We start from the raw sequence: 22,023 nt of genomic DNA, 5'->3' as shown, positions 1-22,023 counted from the left end.
ACACTCGTGTGGGTTATTTAATTTGGCGATAGTGAGAGAGTATGTTAAGATAAGTTGGGGAACGCAGGGATGCGCAAAATATTTATCTAAGGAATCCTAAATTAGGATTAAGGTAATTAGATCTCCTGTTCGACATCAGCTCTTACCACTGCCCAGCGGGTCACCTGTGAGGGGAATTTGTTGCCTCCCGTCTTAGCAGCAAATCATGCAGATGTTTCTCCTGGGGCCCCGAACTTTCACTTTGCAACTCCCAGACTTTCCAGCAGAATGAAATCAACTGGCGCACTGTGGTGGGGGGAGCAGTTGAGCCTGTTAAGTCTTGTGGGTACCCCAACGTCAGTTGCCTTACGCTGCAGAAAGCCTTTGGGTTTGGCACAAGCACCACTGTGGCAAGTGGCTCGCAGCCGCTGGGTTTGATGAATCTTTAGTTGAAGAGGCAGGTCGAAAAAGGCACTTGTCTACTTTGTCATAATTACTCGCTTATGATAATGGTGAAAACAATATCGTTGGCTGTTCGATATTGTTATCAAAGTTATTATTAACGCGCATAAAAATGTTGAAAACACTGGAGATAAAAGAAAACTGGATAAGCAAAACTTAAAAGTTTAAAACATCTTTGATGTGAGAGTATAAAAGCGTAACTAAAACGTAAACACAAAAGAGGCCAAGATACGAAAAAGAAGAAACAAAAAGTAAAAATAACAAGAAGAGAGAAGAGTCAAAAAAGAAAAGAGCAAAGAGTACCAGAGCGGATGCACCAGAGTGCACATGTTTTAACCGGCCAAAGTGGGCGGATCTGATAAGACGGTCTTCTTAGTTGTAAAACAAGCTGATTACTTTATTTCAAAAGAAACTTAATGCTTCTTATTATACGAGATCATATACTTTGACATGTTACATGTGATAGGCACATACTCTTCTCATTATGGTCAAAATCGGTTCTTAACATCCAATTAAAATGAATACAATTATTATACCACGTGTATCAGCAAAGTATAAACTGCTTCAAATACACACACACTCTAGACTAACTTATGGTGGCAACATATAATGAAAAACAAAATGAGGAAGCACATATTCATGAAAACAGGTTGATTAACAAATCCAACTATATTTTACAACTCCAAACCCATAATATGGATAAAATGTATAATTTCACTTCCAAAAGACATTTCAATTCTGTCACACAGAAACATTTGGTAAGAGAGGGGAGGGCGTGATTTCCCCGGGGCAATGCGAATGGACAGGATGTGGCCGAGAAAAGAAGCATTGTCTCACGACAACTAGTGGGTCGTTCATCACCGCGTTTTGCCCCAAGGCTGGATACTTTAAGATGGCATCTGAAACTTGACGGACCCCAAGTGACTTTTTACCTCCTTTTGGCCTAAGCATGGCTGAAAGAAGTTTTTTTTGTCCAGTCAGGGTAATACAGGGGTGAGTCCTAAACATTTGACCCTCCGGTGGTCTCTTGTTGTCTTCTTCATTGATAATAATGGTTCAAGGGGTGTCCAGAGAGGCTGTTCCTCTACAAGGGGTTTGCAGAAACATTCAACCTCAAGCGGTAATTCTAGTTTTATGTTTATTTTTCTGAAGAATTTACTGTGGTACAGCATTTTTAAAACAGTCTATTTGTGTATCTCCAAGCTTTTGTGCTATCGCTACTGCTTTTATAAAAGGGGAAACTAGTAAACTGTAGAGAGTGGAATCGACAATTTCAGGATCAGGACTGTTTAGTATGGACAGATGTGTCAAATTATCACGCTTCAATTTCTTAAGATATCTTGAGTTGAATTTACTAGAGCCAATGATGCAGATTTAAAAGTGTATTCTGATCCATTATATTGTCAGAGTAATAATAACTCTTTTCCAGACATGGGTTCACCCCTCATGATTATGTTTGTGAGGTACAGTTATACAGAAGCTGGACTGGTGCCAAGGCAAATTGGATTACGTCTCCCAATGTTCCCTCAAGTGTTTTATTATCCCTGAGCTGAAGGCATAATGTGATTACTTGGTGATGCCCTTTGTTCAACGCACTATTATCCTGATGCTGTGTCCATGAGTTCATTAACGGCACATTATGACTTGTTATACACAAGCGCGCTGCAGAGGCCGCTGAGCAAGTACAGTGTGAGTCATTCATGTCGCGTTCAGGCTGGATAGGCTCTTACTGTACGTGGGCTGCAAGCAAAGTTTCAGTTTAAACAAGTGCACTGTAATTGAATAATGGACTGTACGAGCAGAATATTATATAAGCAGTATTAAGTGGGTTTAAGTGTTAACAGTCATGAATTCCTCCCTCATTTTACATGTACACAGCTGCCAGTGTGTAAAATAAGGATAACTTTATGTGAATAATATGATGATTAGTTTGACAAAATAATTTAAATTAAAGTTTGCTTCATAGACTGTAAAAAATAATGGATGTAATCACCATGACATCACCCATTGGTGTGTGGACTCCTGAAGCCTTGAGTTTGGCACTTTGGCGTCACCATCTTGGTTTTTAAGAGTCAGAATTGACCAATATCTTTTTTTATTAGGCTGTTAACAAGTTTATTTCTGCTGTAAAGTTTTCCATTTAAGCATGGGGGTCTATGGACATTGACTAGTTCCTGGAGCCAGCCTGGAGTGGCTATTAGAGGAATGACAGTTTTTAGCACTTCTGTTTTAGCCCCTTGATGCTGCTGTTTTTACTTCACTTTGGTTCACTCTCCAGAGCTTTCCACTGCATCTTCATCAGTGGTTGGAGTTTGCTTAGTTGTCATGAAGATAGCTTAGTTGTCACCCCCTGACTTAAGCATGGGTCTTTGTTCATGTACAGGTTGTATATCAGGGGCTGGGGGGAGTGAGATACTTTCCCAAGTGTATCCATCCAAAACATTGGGTCTATTGCTCTGTCTTTGTTTGGGCGGCTGTGGCTCATAAGTGGCTGTTCCATCGATATGTGAGTGTGTTTAAAAAAAAACTGAGTAGCAGGTGGCACCTTGTGTGGCAGCCTCGGCCACCAGAGTGTGAATGTGTGCGTGAATGGGGGAATGTGACTTGTGACTTTTAGTGGTCAGATGACTAGAAAGGCACTATACAAGTGCAGGTCCATTTACCATTTTACTTATCTTTTGTCTTTCAGTTTGTAGCATTTTGTAATTTCTGCTCTTGAAGTCCTTACTTAGAACTTCCTCTAGATGTCTGAGCTCCTCACCTACTCTTTAAGAGTGCTAATACACTATAGACTGTAAGAATAGTGGACAGAGCTACCATGACTTCACCCATTTCTTTGTGGACTTCCATTCTGAAGCCTAGAAGTTTGGTATTTTGGCCATTGCCATTTTGGTTTTTCTGAAGCCAGAAGTGACCATATTTGAGGAGGCTGGCACCGTTGTGGAACAATGGGTGGATCTGACTGAGAAACAGAGGACACAGTCAGAAGACAGCCTGTCACTCAAAGCAGTCCTCCCTCAAATATACGTAACTTTAAGTCTTAATAAAATGTAAATGGGTGAGTTTTATATAAATTCACCTCTCATACGGTTGACTGTGGAAATTAGAGACCGAAACAGTCTTTTGTACAAGGCTGTAAACATGTTTATATCTGCTGTAAAATTAGACATTTTAACATGGGGATCTATGGAGACTGACTTACTTTTTCAGCCAGCTTCAAGTGGCCATTCAAGGAACTGCAGTTTTTGAGACTTCCGAATTGGCTTTATTTTTCAGTCCCAGAGGTTGCCGTTGTTTTATACTTGATGTTAACATTGCATACACATAGACAAGTAGCTGCAGCTCACACACTCACCTGCTTACTTCGTGTTTGCTCCTCAGATTAGAAAGTATACACTAGTAGCCAGATCGGGGTTGAGTAATCTCTGGCTGATGGAATGTCTCCATCGTCTCAAAGTGCAGAAACCCTGCGAAAGAAACTAATTGTGGAAGCTTGTATCCATAATGATTATGGTTGGACATTGGTTGGTGATTGATTATGGGATAATCAATCTCCAACCAATGCTGATGAAAGGTGGAAATGCAATTTGACAAGTGAAAACTACCAGTTCAGACTCAGCTCCCTCTTCTACACAAAACTCAAGTACTGCCACATCACTGGTTATTCGCTGAACATTAATGTCCTTTTTATTCCAGAACTAATAGTTTTAACACTACCTGTTGTAGCTGTCTTGAGAGAGATGGGCAGTATTTCAATTAAATGTAGGCCAAATTAAAATACGTATTTAATTATAGCTGCAGCACAGTAGTGAGTCAGGCCAGGCATTTTGAGGAGGAAGAAGAACGAGGAGGAAGAGTAGGAAGATGAAAAAAAGAAACAGGAGAAAGACAAATGAAAAACACGGGATGGTCTGTTTCAAACCTGCCCTAATCATAACTAACTTAAAACTTCTAAGGTTTAAAATATCTGAAATCATTTGTTTTTAACCTATACAACACCATGCCTGAAGTAAGTTAATTTTGCTTCACCCTGATCTTAAACTCACAACCTTAGACACTATGGACAAGTCATGATCTTGTTGAGCTACCTGTCAAGTTAGAAACCAAGGAGTTTCTCATGACTTCGACAGTCACCTGATTTTATGAAGACTAAAGGCAGTTTTCAAACTAGTGTTAAAGGAGCTATATGTAAGAAATCTAAAGCAAATAGTCATAAAATCCTCCTAATATGTCACCGAGACTAAGGAATAATGTTCATATAACATACTGATCTCACCGACAACAATAGTACAGCCAGAATATTTGCATTAAAAAAAAATTTTATGGTCCGCAAATCATGTTTATGTTTTGAATTTGTGTTTTGGCCTGTTGCGCCACCCACCGCCGTCTACCAGTCACACAGTCAGTAGAGTCTCAGCATCAGTTACAGTTACGACTGAGCTACAGCAGCACGGCAAGCAGCATTAGCAGTGTCCCAGTACACAGCTTTAGCAGTCTCCTCAGCTGTATCCCGGCAGCAGCGTTAGCAGCAGAGAAGCTGGACTTGCTCGAACGGTCCGCTGGAAAACTGAAGATCAAGGACGCGGCGACGCGGCTCTGCCACGGCAGCTGCCTGTGGGCAAACAAATCAGTCTCCAGCGTGCCGCTGTCCAGCAACCTCGAATCTGTAGGGGAGGGGGGGCGGACACGACTAGCAGCAGTATTTTGAATTTGAGTGCAGTAACCGTTTTGGCCACATTCTTACATACAGCGCCTTTAACACAACACATACTTACTCCAACATCATCACATATTGTTATTTGGTCATGGACTTTCCATGTCATCATATGACGTACATGGTACCCTGGGTGCTTTGATTGATGACATTCTGGGATGCCGTGTCAACTTTCTGCCTGTCACATGCATTGTCTGTTTTCAAAATACACTTCTGTTTTCACAGGAAATGTACAGTTTGCATACAGTCAAAATAAACGCACTACATTGGCACAACGCCTCAAACTGATGTTTTTTTTTCCTTCAACAACAAATGCACATGGTTATGTTCAGCCAACACATGCATGTATTGGGTTGAGACAGCAAAAGCACATAATTGGGTTTAGAAAAAAAGGACAGGGCTTTGTTTTACATTCTTACAGGGGAGGCAGGCACTGGCCTCCCGGGTGAAAGTCGATTCACCCCACCACCCACCCTACTTGGACTCAAGCCCCCTTAACTTACGTTGTTGTCCGGCTGCGTTTCCCCCTTAAGCCGCCAGACTGGCTGCATATCATGCTTAGGTGAAAGGATGTCTTTATTTGTGGGTGCCTGATGCAGGAAATCACTGACTAAGCACTAACATTTGAAGAGTACAGAGTAGTTAACAAGACAAAATTCTGAGAAGTTTTGCACCTCATCTAGACAACATAGAGATGTCTGCAATTTATTTTAACAAAATTGCTCAATACATGACAAACTGATGTTTAAAGATGATTTTATTTAGTTCACTTAATATGATCATACTGTTAACTGGCACTTGTGTCCTGTCAGTGAATATACATCACCACAGACTCCCTCAGCAGCTTCTCTCAGGAGAGCTGTGGATTCATCCCCCAGCTAGGTGAGATAGGACGCAGTTGATATGATCTATGGAGGGCCATGTGAAGACAAGGCTCCCCCATCCTTTTAACGTCTGAATAAAGATATACCCGCTGTGATAAAAGCTGATAAAAGCCACATTTCTCACCAGACGTGCTGTCAGCGAAGGAGACAAGCTGACAATTATCAAGCCTATCTGCAGTGTAATCACTGAGCTCTACATTGTCCTTTTGGCTTTTTCCATATTTCTTACTTTTGATTTGGGCCCAAGCATTATGCAAAGAAGACTTGCAATACTGTTTCATATCATATGTGCTGATATGTTGTTAGTAATACAATGTTTGTCACTGCACTACACTTGTCACAGACAGTGGTCGAGGTCTCCTACTAAGTATCTCAGGTCAACATTCTTCACTCGACTAGAGTGCTGATTTTTTTTCACTAGGGAATTCATGCAAGTTTAAGCACAAAGAAGCCCTTGAACTGTGCGAATAATAACCCCTTCATCACAAATTGTCAGTGCAAATACCTTCAGATGTCAAATTAATCCATGAAGGCTGGCATTCCTGCACCCTGAAGCCCTTTTATAATAGGAGCGTTTTATTATCTGATTTGAAATTGGAAATCTCTCTCTGCTGTGCTGTCTCACTGGCTGATGACTGCGCACAGTGTAGCAACAATAATGGCTGCCACTCTGAATGGATAAACTGTGCAAAGCCTTTATGCCACTTTTGAAATGATCCAGAATAATGTAGGGGACTGCTGTTGTTAAGTGTTAGCGAGTTGGTGGCAATTTTGATGTGAATGGCCATAGCTGCAAATACATATTATGTAAATAGTGATATTTACATATGATTTACATATGTATGGTTGTGGCGGGCAGAGAGAGGCTCTGTTTATGACCAGCTTTAGTTTATATGGTGAGTAAACAGCATGACTCTGATAAAGTCGCTCTTGATGTTCTGCCCTTCTCTGCAAAATCCTTCAGTGAATCAGGGTCAAATTTATACATTTATTGGTCAAGCATACAAGGAATTTAACTCTGGTTTTCACTCGCCTCAAAAATTTACATACAGTACCCAGAACCAACATAAACATAACTACTATACAAATAGGAAACAATAAGACTTGCTGGGTCACAATATTGCAATCAAAAGTCTGAGAGTGTAAAAATGTTCAAATAAATATGGTATAATTAGAAACAAGGTAGCATGAAAAACAAAACAAAAAATATTCATCATCTGTCTCGGCAGATGGAATTTTCCTTGTTGTCTTTCTTTTGGGTTACAAAATCCTCCATCGCACATTTTCAGGGAAATATGAGCCAACAACCTAACTTTCACTGACTTTTAAGTTGGTTATGCCTCCCCACCGACAATAGCCATAGTCAGAGGCATTATGTTTTCAGATTGTACATCCATCTGTTCATCTCTACCATTCTCATGAACATGATTTATCAAGAATGCCTCAGGGGAATTTCTTCAATTTTGAAACAAATGTCCACTTGGACTGAAGAACAGATTAGAATTTGGTGGTCAAAGGTGAAAGACACAACAATTTTTGGCCATAACTCATTCTTAGACTAATTATAATAATATTTCCAACAAATGTCTAAAGACTCCTATAGTCTGTGAGATTTTAGCAATCTTATCAGTCATCACATAGCTCTAATAAACTTGGGTATGACATCAAGTTTGATGTATTCAGACTGTATGATGACAGCGCCTACTGAATCACAGGCTACGATTTACGATGCAATAGCTTCCTATGCTGAGTGCACAAGGACGCTGCAGGTTATTACTTCTCCAACTGTGAAGCACAACATAGAGGGTCACATTATTAAATAAGCTAACGTTTTTTTGTCTGCACTATATACTGCAGTGTGTCTGTGTGTGTTTGCTAGTTGCTCCACAAGGTTTTCCTCTTTGCTGGAATCCTACACATTTCTTTTAGCGTGTTTTGCCTCCATGGCGAGCTGCTATCTGTCTGTTTGTTTGGGTTTAGCGCCGGTGTATCATTTCATGCTGTATTTCTATTGGTTGGTTAGTAGATGTAGGTCGTAACAGCAGTCACACATATTCACCCCAAATTTCAGACACTGTCAGAATTTTATCACAGGCTGTCTTTGATTGCAAGATCATGAGGAGACCGGGTATAGTTGTAACACGGGTATAGTTGTAACACCCCCAATCAGGGATAAAATAGGAGTCATGTGACAGTTTCAGTTTCCTCACACTTCTGTACGATCCCACATGGAAGATATGCAGTCGATGTGGCTGTCTCTCTAGAAGCTACAGAGGAAAATCTAATTTTGAGGTAAGAAAGTAAAAAATTTCTAGTACTTCTACAGTTGTAGATAAAGTTGTAGCCTATGAGTTATATCAGGTCAAACTGTAGTTTCTCTAGTAAAAGATGATGCATCTCCCCCTTGCTAATTTCAAAGCACTATGCTGATACATCGAGTTCTTCTACAGGGTCGGGGTAGGTTATGACGCTTCTTTTGAAAGTGTTACCATCCCCTTACATACAACTACATACAATCATTTTTGTGATTTTAATTATTCTACAGAATGCTTAGAACTTGGATGAGAAAAACAAATTGCGGAGTTGATGCCAGTATTTTAAAAAGAGCAGCAGAGGAAGTGAAGAGTGGAAAGTCTGTCAGGGCAGCAGCAAAATCCCATGGAATCTGCCATGTCAATTTGAAACCCAAAGAGGTGTGGGTGAAGTGCATCTTATGTAGCTTTTGGGCCCACCAGGCATGCACTCCAGGTCTGACCAATTTAATTTGTCATCACTGTGACTCAGATTAAGGATGCATTTCATTTGTTTGGTGAATTAGCCATCCACCATGTTCTCTTAAAAGTGTTCTGTGGAATGGGCGTAAACATGTTCATGTGATGTGTGTGTTCTTTAGTTCTCTCTCACACAGAGAGTATACAGTTTATTAAAAAAGTTAATTAATATTTTCTTCATTCTCTATATTAAGAGAACCTGAACCTGTTCAATTTTTCTGAATAAGTGTATTTTTCACATCGGCCTATCCATGTGTGGCAGCCTGCCTTAACCAGTGTAACCAATGTAACACACACACAGGATACATTTCATTCTCTTCATTAACAATAGGTTTACAGATTAAGAATATGTTGTTAGGTGAATCTATTGTCTATTTTTCTATTTTCAAACCCACCAGGTTGTTTGCGGTTTGAGATCTTTTGAATAAGTCTTTTGTACACGCGTGCACATGTGTGCGCAAATATGCATACACTTCCCATATGATACAATAAATCTGTTGTTGTGGCACATCACATGGAGTATCACATGGAGTACCCTTTGTTTTTGTGCATTTTGTCTACCTGTTACAACTTACCCAAGTATGTGTTACAACCTACCCCGGTCATGGGGTAGGTTGTAACAAAGGACCACCGTGTATTTGGTTTCATCTCACAAAGTCTGTGATATACTTGAAGAGATTTAAGTTATTGCCATTTGCAGTAGACAAATGTGGGCACTTTGCCTAAAAGTTCCAGAACTGTAGCTTGAAAGGGAAGATAGTTGTAGGTGCTGAAGAAAAAAGTGTTACAACCATACTCCCCTATTTAGCATCACAGAGACTTGTGGTCAGTAGGATGTGAGCATTCTTAAAATAACATCTGTACAGATGTGAAGCCCTGACTGACTGATCTTTAATGTTGTCTTGTTTTTTTTCCTTCTGAAAATATTAACCTCATAGTTAGACACAATTTATTTAGCCTGTGTAGTTAAGGTGACAGGTTTGCTTAGCTGCTCTGCAGCAAACTGATATGATGCTGCTTTACATGAGAATTCATGTAAAATAGAGGTTGAACCATGTACATAAATTACAAATCGCCTGTAAAGCATTTTAATAAATGAATCTATCATAATTAAAACAAGTAGAGACTGAGAACAAACTGATAGGAGTTTGGAGGTGCGTTCCCGGGTCCGGGAGTGCTGAGGGCCGTCCAAATCCACAATTCAGCCAGTCCACAAGGGGCCTCAAGTGGACTTTCTGCAGACTTCCAGAGAGTCTACTTGGGGTGCAGACTTAGCAGACTTCACTGATTAATTAACCCACATTTCATTGCAATACAGACGTGACATTGTGGGTTTTTGAACTGCCGAAAAAACCTTATGAATGTGTAAAATAGTTATTGATAGTTTGGTCTATTAAAATGCTAGTTGAATTGTGTAGGCCAGAAATAATATTCAACCACATCATGATACAGAAATATGTATAAATATAGGCTGTAGAGCGACTGAAAATGCATTTTATCATTGCAGCCTATAAGGCTGCGCAGTGTAATAGGCTAAAAAATTCACCACCATTCCACCAGTATTTTATAGTCTATCCTAGGCCCATAGGCCAAGGCTTATGGCTTGCGTCTTTATACAACCCCCTAATAACCAGACATTTACCCTAATAACTGTTAGGGAGGAAAGTGGTGGCTATATCTTATTTAGAAAGAAGACAGGATGGTGTCAGGACAAAAGACTGAAGAGGTCAGAAACTTCTCTCTGAACTGTATTGTGATCTAGATAGCAGTATAGTTAGTGTTCTGAAAATAAAAAAATAAATGGCCATTAGGCACTGCCATTCTAGTATGCTAATGAACATCAATGCACATCTTAAGAGGAAATTATTTCTCCATATCAAATCAACATTACCTCACCACTGAGCATGAACAGTACTTAGCCTACAGCAACTTATGAAGGATCATACATGTGAAAAACGTGGTAGGACCAAGGCACTCTTCTTTAAGATAAATAAATCTTTTTAATTGAATCTTTTTAAATCATTATGAACATACAGCCAACACCTCTACAGGAGGGCAGCACAGTGAGACAAAAACAATTAAAAAACAGCATTTAAACCAAATTTATAAGTAAATGCATACAGAGCAACGTGGAGTACAGTGCACAGCAGTGTGACAGCTGGTGGAGAATCAGAGTCTTAAATGGGCAGAAATCATCTGAAATCATCTTTTATACACACATGCTCACAGACACACACACGCACATACACAGAAATGTCAGAAATCCAACAACAAGACAGTCTTTAGGCCTCTTGCGTGTAATCATGGGCTTGGGGGCGTTGGCTGATGCCGGGCGACAAGAGTGTTCGGAGCTGAAAGAAAAGAGGAGAAGAGAAAAGTTAACCGTTCTGACATAAGAATACAGTAACAGGGCTTAAAGTGAAAAAATTTCCTGAGCCTGAATTTCACATACGTGAAACTTTTTTGTATGCTTGCAAAGCACAGCCTGCTGGGATGTTTCTATGTATCTAAGGGTTCTTTAGGACTAAGTACATACAGTACATGTGTGCACAGTAATGAGCAGGTGAAATGTCTAGCTTACATATGAGGTGTCTCAAGATTTAGGAAAATACAATTTTATTGAACGTAATAAAAGTAAAAAGTCACTTGACATGCTGCTGTTTTGTGCTATGACCTATTTAAGTGCTGGAAGTTGTTATTTACGTGACAACACCTGAACGCAACACAAGCTCCGCACCAAATGAGAGGCCGTTTACACGTGGCCGGCTATTTTCATAAACGGACATTTCACCGTCTCCATTTTCAAAAAGATCTTCGTTTACACTTGCCCATGTATATATACACAAGAGCATGCCAAACCTGTAGGTGACAGTGTAACGAGAAGCTCAAGCCTTCCATGTATCCATTGTCACCATAGCAACATAGGTCGCACTTTTGACACAGGCGCAAGTTCTGGCGCATACTGTGATGTCGGCTGCCTATAACGCCGTTTATCTCAGTTTACATGCAAACGCGCAACCGGAGTTTTCCAAAATCTCCACTCTGGCCGGAGTTTTTAGAAAGACTCGTTTTCAGAGGAGAAATCTCCGTTTGCGTGTAAACGAAGGGCACAAACGAAGGAAGATGTCTCCGTTCATCAAAATCAACGTGTACGTGTAAACCGCCTCTGAGTACCGCGCTGCGCTGCTGTGCGAGCGGCGTGTTTGTCTGTGCGTAACATCAGTCTGTTGATGGTTATTTACACACTGTCCATAACAATAACTTTGTCAGCTGACAAACTGCGCCGGGCTCGGGTCAGGTTATGTCAGGAAAATGCGGCCGAGCCGCTCTAGCGTCATCACCTGTGTGTGTGGCGGAACTCCGCCGTGCGCGATACAGAGAGCAGAGCAGAATTGTTAAGGCGTAACCATGTAGAGACAGAAATGACACGATGACATAACATGATAAATAGTATATTGTTCTGTTATTATATGAAGCGTCCGTTGCGCAAAATAATATAACTTTAGTTTATGAAGAGGTAAGACGGAGCCCTCTCCTCTCCTCTTATATATATGAAGAGGTAAGACGGAGCCCTCTCCTCTCCTCTTATATACTTTACTCGCAAATGTGTGAATTGACCTGGATAACGGTTAAATCAGCAGCAGCAATCATATTTCAGCAGTGGCGGTGCACCGCTGCTAGTAGCATATAGGGGAAACACTGCACAGCATGCTGTTTACTCTCAGTGTCCGATAGCTGGCGGTCAAGCTAACACAAGCTAATCATTCAAACGCAGTTCAATTGTCCATTTCTGTTGCACATTCACCCACACTCACATGGATATCAGGCTGTAACGGACACCTAAACAACATGTGCAACAGAAATGCAACACCAACAACTGTTTTTAGACCCTCACCACTCAGCTCTTATTGGCCAGCAGAGTTTGATAACACTATACTATTGGTGGAACTACCCATGTGCTTCGCTGAAAATCAGAAGATGATTAGTTAAATGCTAATTTCTGCCAAGTTGTTGCCACACAAAAAAATAAAAAATAAAAATAAAATACTAGAAATGTCCGTCAAGCTGGAAATGCAGTAATACTTGGTAAAAGGACAAGTGAAAATAACTTGAGCAATATCATGAGCTCACACACACATGTGCTCACACACGATCTCATGTACACGCTCACACATAAGATGCAGACACGCACAATTGCGCTGTACTTGCCTTCAGCTGAAAAATCATGGGCATAGGGGCGCTGGCTGTTGCTGGGCGAAACCAGTGCTTGGAACTGAGCGGAAACTGAGAATAGAAGAGTTAACCGTGTTGACATATGAATAAGTAACACTTGGTAAAAGGACAAGTGAAAATGACTTAGATATACAGTATAACATCACTCCCTCTCATTGCTTAAGTGAAAATTACTTGAGCAATAACATGAGCTCACACACACACGCTCACACTAGTGTTGCACGGTATACTGGTACCAACAGTAGACCGCGGTACACCACGGTACATATGATACCATAATGTTGGAGTACCGTACCTCATGGTACCACTACTGTGGGATAAGTTCAAAGTCCAGTCGCAAGAGGGTGAGTGTCCAATAACAGCGCACGCTGGCCAATAACGGCACGTGCTGGCCTGGCTCCAGGTCCAATAATTTCCTCTTGGAAATTGTGTTATAAGTACCTGAACAGCCGAGCCGTGGCAGCACACAGGTATGTGACGTGTCAGAGGAGAAACGAGCCGTTCACATTTCTCTCTTTGTGGCAGGTAACGGTCCACAAACCTCACCGCACTTAAGGGACTGTTCTTAAGGCCCTGTGTCCACATAGCGCCTTTTTCTGAGCGCCAGAAGAAGGCCAGCATCTTTTTTCAATTGTTCCCAATAAGGAGAGAGCGTCTGCGGCCGCATGCGGCTGCCTAGGGAAAAGGCGCTGCGCCCAGCGTCTTTTTTCCGGCCGCTCCTCCTTTTTTGTGCGGCCGCTCCGAGCGTTTTGAGTTGAAAATCTCTGAACTTTTTCCAGGCAACCAATCATATCACGGAACTCGTCACCCTGGTAACCAGAAAAAATGGAGGAGAAGCTGGTGCTGGCCGTGTCCGTCTATCCGGAGTTGTATGACATGTCACACACATGTAATCAATTCTAACCCATACAGTGGTGGAAGTTACTAAGTACATTAACACAAATATACACAGTATATGTATCACTATAAACCAGTTATGTAATACATAAAACATGAGTGTGAACATGATTCTGATATTGGCCATTCTGCAATAATACTTTTACTTTTGGTAATGTATATTTTAATGCTAATACTTTTGCACTTTTACTTTAATAAGATTATGACTACATGGCATTTACTTGGAACAGTGTTTTTTAAACTTTGGTATTACTACCTGTAGGTGGTGGTATTGGTCAGAGTTCAAAGTTCCTACCCCACAGCTGAGTAGGAGGTGGACTCACCGTAGGCAGATGCACAGACGCTCTGCAGGACTGATGCTCTCCCTGAAAGCTGTGTGCGCTCTGGAGATGGTGCTTCCAATCTTCTGGAGGAGTAGCTCAAATTGCTCCTTGGTTAACCTAAAATAGGCCTGGAACCGGTCTCCATCTAACCGCAGCTCTTGGACGAGGCGATGGTATTCACCGTATTGATGCCTCTGACGGTTAGTGTCATGCACCCACATCCTCCTTGCTCTACATGTAGGCTACGTCTGTCAGATTGAGCAGTGACAGCAGGGACATCACTATTAAGCTCATCCAAACATAATATGAGCGCAAGCATCTTCCGGTTGGTGCTCATCGTGAAAGAAATGTCAAACTATACATAAAAAACAAAGAGGCGATGCTACAAAACTGCGCGGCTACAGGAATTGTCAAGATATTCGTGAGCGTTTTCTTTTTTTTTTTTTTTTGGGCGCACAGACGCTTCATCCCAGCGCTCCGCAGCGCCCTTCCGGCGCCTTCCTGCCAGAAAAAGGCGCTATGTGGACACAGGGCCTTACTTGTCAGGGGAGGAGGGTGGCTGGTTGATTTTTGCTTAATTTTTATTTTATTTATTTATTTTATTTTGATCCCCCCTATGTTAATCACTTATTGATGCTGTTTTTGAAGTATGAATAAGTCAGTAAGTAATTTATTCCATTGAAATATCATTGATGTATTATAGAAAAGTGATTTATCTTTTTATAAATGACAAAAGGCACATCTGCCTCATTTTTGCTGTGGTATCGTGATACTACTCAGAACCGTGCTACTTTCACTGGTATCGTACCGTGGGTCCCAATTTTGGTACTGTGACAACACTAGCTCACACACACACATAATCTCATGTACACGCTCATACACAAGATGCACATACACACTATAGCGCTGTACTTGCCTTCAGCTGAAAAATCATGGGCATGGGGGCGCCGGCTGTTGCTGGGGGGATTCTGTGTTTGGGGCAGAAGGGGAACTGAGAAGAGAAAAAGTTCACCGTGTTGAAGAATGAAGCCATTTAGAGTTTTACTGTGATTAAGCACTGAAGCAGGAAAAGGAAAATCTGGGAAATTCTGACGGTAGACCGACCGAGTACCACCATCGGAAAAACGTCAGGTCAAGTGCGTCAGTGCGCACTGGCGCAAGTGAAATTCCGCTGGGAGACTGCCATTACCTCTCGCACCTCTCTCCATGGTGATATCCACACTCCAGGTTGGGAAGGCGGTAATGCATTTACAAGCTAGTTGCCAACTGCCAGAAAACGTAGAAGAAGAAGAATGCGAGACTTGTTTTGTTTCCGGTTCTGCGGAAAACTCGCGCGAGTTTGTAGTTTTCACCAAAGTCCGTACATTTAATGGAAACACACAGGATTCATATTTCTTTTAATGCGCATTTCCCAATGATTCAAATCACTTTTGGATGGAAACATAGCTTGTGTCTTCCCTCTTGGACTGTGGAAAAGGAGGAGGAAGTGGAGTTGTAGACATGTCTTTGACATATGTCCTCTCATTTGTGTCATGTTAGAGTGGAGAAGGAAAAAAGTGGACAAAATTTGCTGCAGCTTTCAAAATCCCCTGTAAGTATGCTGTTTGCTATAGCTGGCGAGCTAACCACTGTAGAGGCTATTTGCAAGCTAACGTTAAATGTATGCTATTAGTCTACAACCTAACCTTATGTTTCAGCTAAAGATTAGTTTAAAAAATAACCTCAAGCAACCAATTGTGGTTGTGAGTGAAGCTAGAAATCTTCAGCTGAAATGCACGGTTTGCTTGTAGGCTAATAACAAACATTCAAGTAGCTACCATTAGCTTATAATTAGGCTAATGGATGGATGGGGACGGTGGTTAGCTTGCTAGCTATAGCTAATAGCATAGGGATTTCATGGGCTGCAGCAATTTCTGTCCACTTCTTTTTCACTTTTTGAAGCTAACAATTTTGCAAATAGAGATCCTGCAAGATCCCCAGACTTTGCAAAATCTTATTCTGTGACTAAAAACTCTCTGACTCGTGACATATTGGGCTCTAGTTCCGCAGACCGGGCGAGGCAGGGGCGCAGCGCACCTGCGCTTCGCCAACTGGGTGTGGCCAGGCGGATTTTGCAAGTCTGGGACACCGTGCGCGCTGGCGCAGCTACTCCTCTTTCCCACCTCCGTCCCTCCTAACTGCGCAAGTCGGAAAGAGGGAGGAGAGAAGGCGTGGAGTGGGTTTTACACAGCCCATTCACATCACACCAATCAAATGAGCCCCTCTCCTCGCCCTTAAATGCGCCGCGCGAAGGTGTAATGAGAGTTTACTCAATTCGCCATGGCAGAAGAGAGCAGCAGCGTCAGACGGCCAAACTTCTCCCAGGAGGAAACTGATGTTTTAGTCCGGGAGGTCCAAGCTCGCAGTGTCCGTATATTCGGAACTGCGAGCAGACCTCCACGGGCTGATGATGCAAAGGTAGCCTGGGAGGAGGTCACCACAATTGTAAATCAATGTTGCGTTTCTCTCGTGCGCGCGCGCTCTCTCTTTCTCTCTCGCAGTCTCACTCTGTTTCTTTTCTTTTGACTTTTCTAAGATGACAGATGCTGAATATATACTCCCTATCTGATGCTGTGGCTGTTTGTGGTTGGCTGAGAGGGATGTGAACTCATTAGTTTGCAGCTGTGTTAATCAAATCAGGTTGGGTTTCCATTACGCGTGCCAAACGTGCCAAACGGTGCCAATCCCCTTTGATCTGACATCAGATGTGACGGGACAGTCGATATAGAGATACATTTATGTGCTTAATGCAGATAGTTGCATTGAATAGTGTTTTTTGTGGGTATTTATTGAATCGTTAATGTGCCTGACATTCTGGAAACCTGCCTGTGAGGTTTTGGTGACGTGTGCGCACTGTCCGCTGGTCAGCCAAGCTTCCCTTACACCGGCTGCGCTCCGCCTGCGCTGACAGTAGACCTGGTTTCAGCTGGCGAGCTTTTAGCGCACCTTCGGCGAAGCCTTTTGGCACAAAACTATCACTGCGCCAAGCTGGATCTGTCGACACCTCCCCCTGCTGCGCCGCCACACCCATCTCAGCGCACCTCAGTCTGCCAAACTACCAAACTGAGCGTGCCTCGGGTTGCGCTGCTCGAAACTAGCTCTGCGCGGGGTTCGCCACCCTGCGCTGCACCGGGAAACTAGAGCCCATTGTCTTTAGAAGTGAGAGGGTGTCACACTTTAGTCTTTTAGAAGTGTTTTCAAATTATTCTAGTGTATGATAGACATTAATAACTTGTGAAGGACCATAGATTCTTTTAAATACATGAAAATGCATCACACTTTACTTAGCACCAACAATGAAACGATATGATGAAGCATGCATTATTTAAGATGCTTATTATAGATTGTTGAGGTGAGTATAGGCATTCATATTGCATCATAAGCCCCATCAGTCAGCCTCTAGTTTATAACTATTCAAGAGCATCCATAAGACACTTATAATTCATTATAAGTCACATCTATAGTGTTTTATGACTGCTGATACAGTGCATCAGGAATCAAGTGTGTTTATGAGTGCAGTCATAGAGCATTATAAATGCATTATAATTCATGATGAATGCCTTCATAATGCGTTATAGATGTAGTCTTCATAGAAAGTGTTACCCAAAGTTTTTTGTATTTGTGCAAGGTGTTTCATATTTACAGATTACACATAATTAACACACACACACACACACACACACACACACACACACATTTGTATTTAAAGCTACAGTGTGTAGGAATTTCTCCCATCTAATGGTGAAATCATGTATTGCATTCAAACCAATAGTGCACTCTAGCACCTCACTGTTTCAGAAGCGTATTGCAACAACGGTAGCCGCTGTGTACCAAACAGCTATGACAACATTGATGAAACCATGTCATCCGATACTTCATGGAGTATTCATTCAGGCTCCTACACAGACACACGCAACGCGAGTTGACAAACCCCCTCCTCACCATGCTGGCTGTGTTTACAACGTAGGACTGTTGGGGCGGGTCTAAATCGAAACAAACAAATCACATCTTGTCTTTTGACAACTGACAAGTGGCTCAACCTCACACACCTCATCCCTCTCCTCACATTACTGCGCCGCTGACAGCGATACTTGCCTGTGATTGCATTACCTTTCTCCTTCAGCAGCTCTTTCCACCTGGGAAAGGCTACCCCGATGTTGACCCTCGTTTTTTGAATTCGCCGGTCACGTTGCCTTTTTGATTCCCTTTTGCGCTTTCTTGCCGACGAGGATTCCGTCTCCCGTGATGCTACATATTATGTACCATCACGGGAGACGGAATTCTCGTGCGGGATCCGCATTATGCATGATCCCGCATTATGCTCAAAGAGTGGGACTATTGGTGGAGGTAATAATACACCAATGATGGAGGATTGTGACAAACAATAGGCTGCATGTTAACAGAGGCTTATTATGTATCTTGCTAGATATACTGAGGTCATGCACTTTGCGACAGTCAGTTTTGTGGGGGACTTTTTTTGCCTCTGAAGACCAGCCATATACACAGTGCTGCTGGGATTTACGAGAGCCACAAGGAAGATTGTACCAAAAGAAAAATGCACTGAATAATGGCTTGTATAACAAATAGAATACAAATGAAGCAATCAGGCTATGATCAATGAACACAATATTATTACTGTAATGCAATGGGTAGTGGGTGGATGTGTGCTTTGTGTTTATTACACTTTCATTCGATTTAACCTTGACCATCAGTGAACTATAAAATGACTACAGGCCCCAACTGAACTTTACTTTGTTTTGTGAAACCGTTTACAGCATTTTCATAGTGTATGTAGCCCTCTGTGATTGCTGTGTAGGATGAGATCATCAGCGGCCGTGGCAGGTTGAGCATCTTCAGCAGACATAGGATTCCGCTGCTGGGCCTCTTTTGATAATAATGTCAATGTTGGTCTTTGCTTCAGGTCCTGGGAGACTCTCGATCCCAGGGTCTAGATCGTTTGTTGTTTTGTTTTGATATGACGCATAAAGGGCCTAATCCTTACTCTGTTTTCTGTCAGGTGATGAATGTGAATCTATCTGAGGGAGACAAGGTGGTGTTTGAAGACGTGGGCCATGGGGAGAACACCATGCTGGCCAATGAGTCCATTCTAATGAGGGGATTGGTGGTACGAAGCCACAGCAATCAGATCTCTATCCGCTTCCACAATCAGAGGTCTCAGCCTGGATCAGTCCTGCTCAGATACCAAGGTGAGTGTGTGTTACAGAACAAATGCCACCTGCATACTCTTGAAACAAACACAAGTTTGAAGCTACAACTTTTTGAAAACAATCAGCATTACATTGAAATAATTTGATACTTTTTTTATGGTTTGATATTTTATGTCTTTACAGAATAATTCTCGCTGTTACTCAGATGCAAACTATGGTCATGAAGTTAGCTACAGAATACAATGGCCATGGAAAATGATTTTTGCTAATTGGTGTCAGGTGCCCACTACAACCGTATCAGGTAACACCTCAAACATCATATGTTAAAAATGTTTCCCTTAATTCAAAAGGCAGGTCCACCTGTGTTCTTTTCTTGGTCTTTAAAATGGAAACTCCCACTTATTAGCAAAAAGCAATGATGTAGGTTACAGTGCTGATACTCCCTATTCTCACCCTGACACCCAGTTCAATTTCAATTAATCAATCAATCAATCAATTTTATTTATAAAGCCCAATAATCACAAATAAATGTTTGCCTCAGAGGGCTTTACAGCATACGACATCCCTCTGTCCTTTGGACCCTCACAGCGGATAAGGAAAAACTCCCCCCAAAAAAACCTTTAACGGGGAAAAAAAAAGGTAGAAACCTCAGGAAGAGCAACTGAGGAGGGATCCCTCTTCCAGGACGGACAGACGTGCAATAGATGTTGTACAGAACAGATCAACATAATAAATGAACAGTAATCCGTATACAAAATGTTACATGAAGAGAGACAGCGAGAGATGCAGGACAGACAGTAATGACAGTAGCTTACAACAACATTAACTTAAGTAATAATATTACAACAGTAATTACGGCTATTGTGGTACAATATGTTGTTGGTATATATTAATATCTGATAGTATATATATGTGACAATAATCATAAGTGTATAATGACAGTAGAAGTATGACTAATGATAACAGCAGCAGCAGGAGGCATCAGGCAGGACCACGGCAGCAGCACAACCACACATGTCACACCGACCACGCACCGCTGCGATACGAGTTAACCTGCCAGACAGTTGAGCACAAAGGCTCCAGAGAAGAATCCGAGTTAGTTACATGCAGTAGGGCCGAGTTAGCGAGATGCAGTAACAGGATATGAGTGTTAGCAAAGGAGCAAGAGGGAGAGAAGGTGCTCGGTGTATTATAGAGGTCCCCTGGCAGACTAGGCTTATTTCATCCTAACGAGGGGCTGGTCCAAGGCAAGCCTGAGCCAACCCTAACTATAAGCTTTTTCAAGAAGGAAAGTCTCAAGTCTAGTCTTAAATGTGGAGGCGGTGTCTGCCTCCCGGACCGAAACAGGAAGATGATTCCACAGAAGAGGAGCCTGATAGCTGAAGGCTCTGGCTCCTGATCTACTTTTGGAGACTTTAGGGACCACGAGTAACCCTGCATTCTCCGAGCGCAGTGTTCTGGTGGGATAATATGGCACTATGAGCTCTCTAAGATATGACGGAGCCTGACCATTTAGAGCTTCATAAGTTAGGAGTAGGATTTTAAATTCAATTCTGGATTTTACAGGGAGCCAGTGCAGAGAGGCTAAAACAGGAGAAATGTGATCTCGTTTCTTAGTTCCTGTCAGTATGTGCCGCTGCATTCTGGATTAGCTGGAGAGTTTTCAAAGACTTATTAGAGCCGCCTGATAATAGGGAATTACAGTAATCCAGCGTAGAGGTAGCAAAAGCGTGGACCAATTTTTCTGCATCTTTTTGGGACAGGATAGGCCTAATTTTCACAACATTGAGCAGATGGAAAAATGCAGTCTGTGGGGTTTGTTTTAAATGGGAGTTAAAAGATAGATCTTGGTCAAATATTACTCCGAGGTTTCTTATGGTAGTGCTAGAGCCCAGAGCAATGCCATCCAGAGGAACTATATCATCAGACAAAGGATTTCTGAGGTGTTTGAGGTCAAGAACAATAACTTCAGTTTTGTCTGAATTTAACTTAAGGAAATTGGAGCTCATGGGTTTTTATGTCTTTAAGGCATGTTTGAAGTTTAGTTAATTGATCCGTTTCTTCTGGCTTTATTGATAAATACAATTGTGTATCATCTGCATAGCAATGGAAATTTACAGAGTGATTTCTAATGTTACCTAAGGGAAACATATATAAAGTGAACAGAATTGGTCTGAGCACAGAACCTTGTGGAACTCCAAAACAAACTTTAGTACGTAGAGATGATTCATCATGAACATGAGTGAACTGAAAACAATCAGATAAATAAGATTTAAACCAGCTTAGTGCAGAACATTTTAGGCCAATTAAATGTTCCTGCCTCTGTAGCAGAATTTGATGGTCAATTGTGTCAAATGCCGCACTAAGATCTAATAAAACAAGTACAGAGACCAGTCCTTTGTCTGAAGCAATCAGAAGATCATTTTTAATTTTAACTAGTGCTGTCTCAGTGCTATAATGCACTCTAAATCCTGACTGAAATTCCTCAAATGAATTATTATCGTGGAGAAAGTCACACAGCTGGTCTGCGACTACTTTCTCAAGGATCTTTGA

The 22,023-nt window shown here is 41.7% G+C and overlaps 1 protein-coding gene across 1 annotated transcript in view; it reads left to right on the top strand.

Annotated features, from left to right (window-relative positions):
• Nucleotides 1-22,023, top strand: part of LOC126397119 (seizure protein 6 homolog) — a 475,464-nt gene that overhangs the window by 246,341 nt on the left and 207,100 nt on the right. The window contains exon 4 of the mRNA XM_050055639.1: nucleotides 19,320-19,509. Within this exon, the coding sequence (XP_049911596.1) occupies nucleotides 19,320-19,509 (190 nt within the window). The remainder of the gene's footprint in view (nucleotides 1-19,319; nucleotides 19,510-22,023) is intronic.

This window comes from Epinephelus moara, chromosome 2, assembly GCF_006386435.1.
Source record: "Epinephelus moara isolate mb chromosome 2, YSFRI_EMoa_1.0, whole genome shotgun sequence".
Lineage (NCBI taxonomy): Eukaryota > Metazoa > Chordata > Actinopteri > Perciformes > Serranidae > Epinephelus > Epinephelus moara.
Note: the sequence above shows the minus strand (reverse complement) of the source record. Positions and strands in the feature narration are given on the sequence as shown.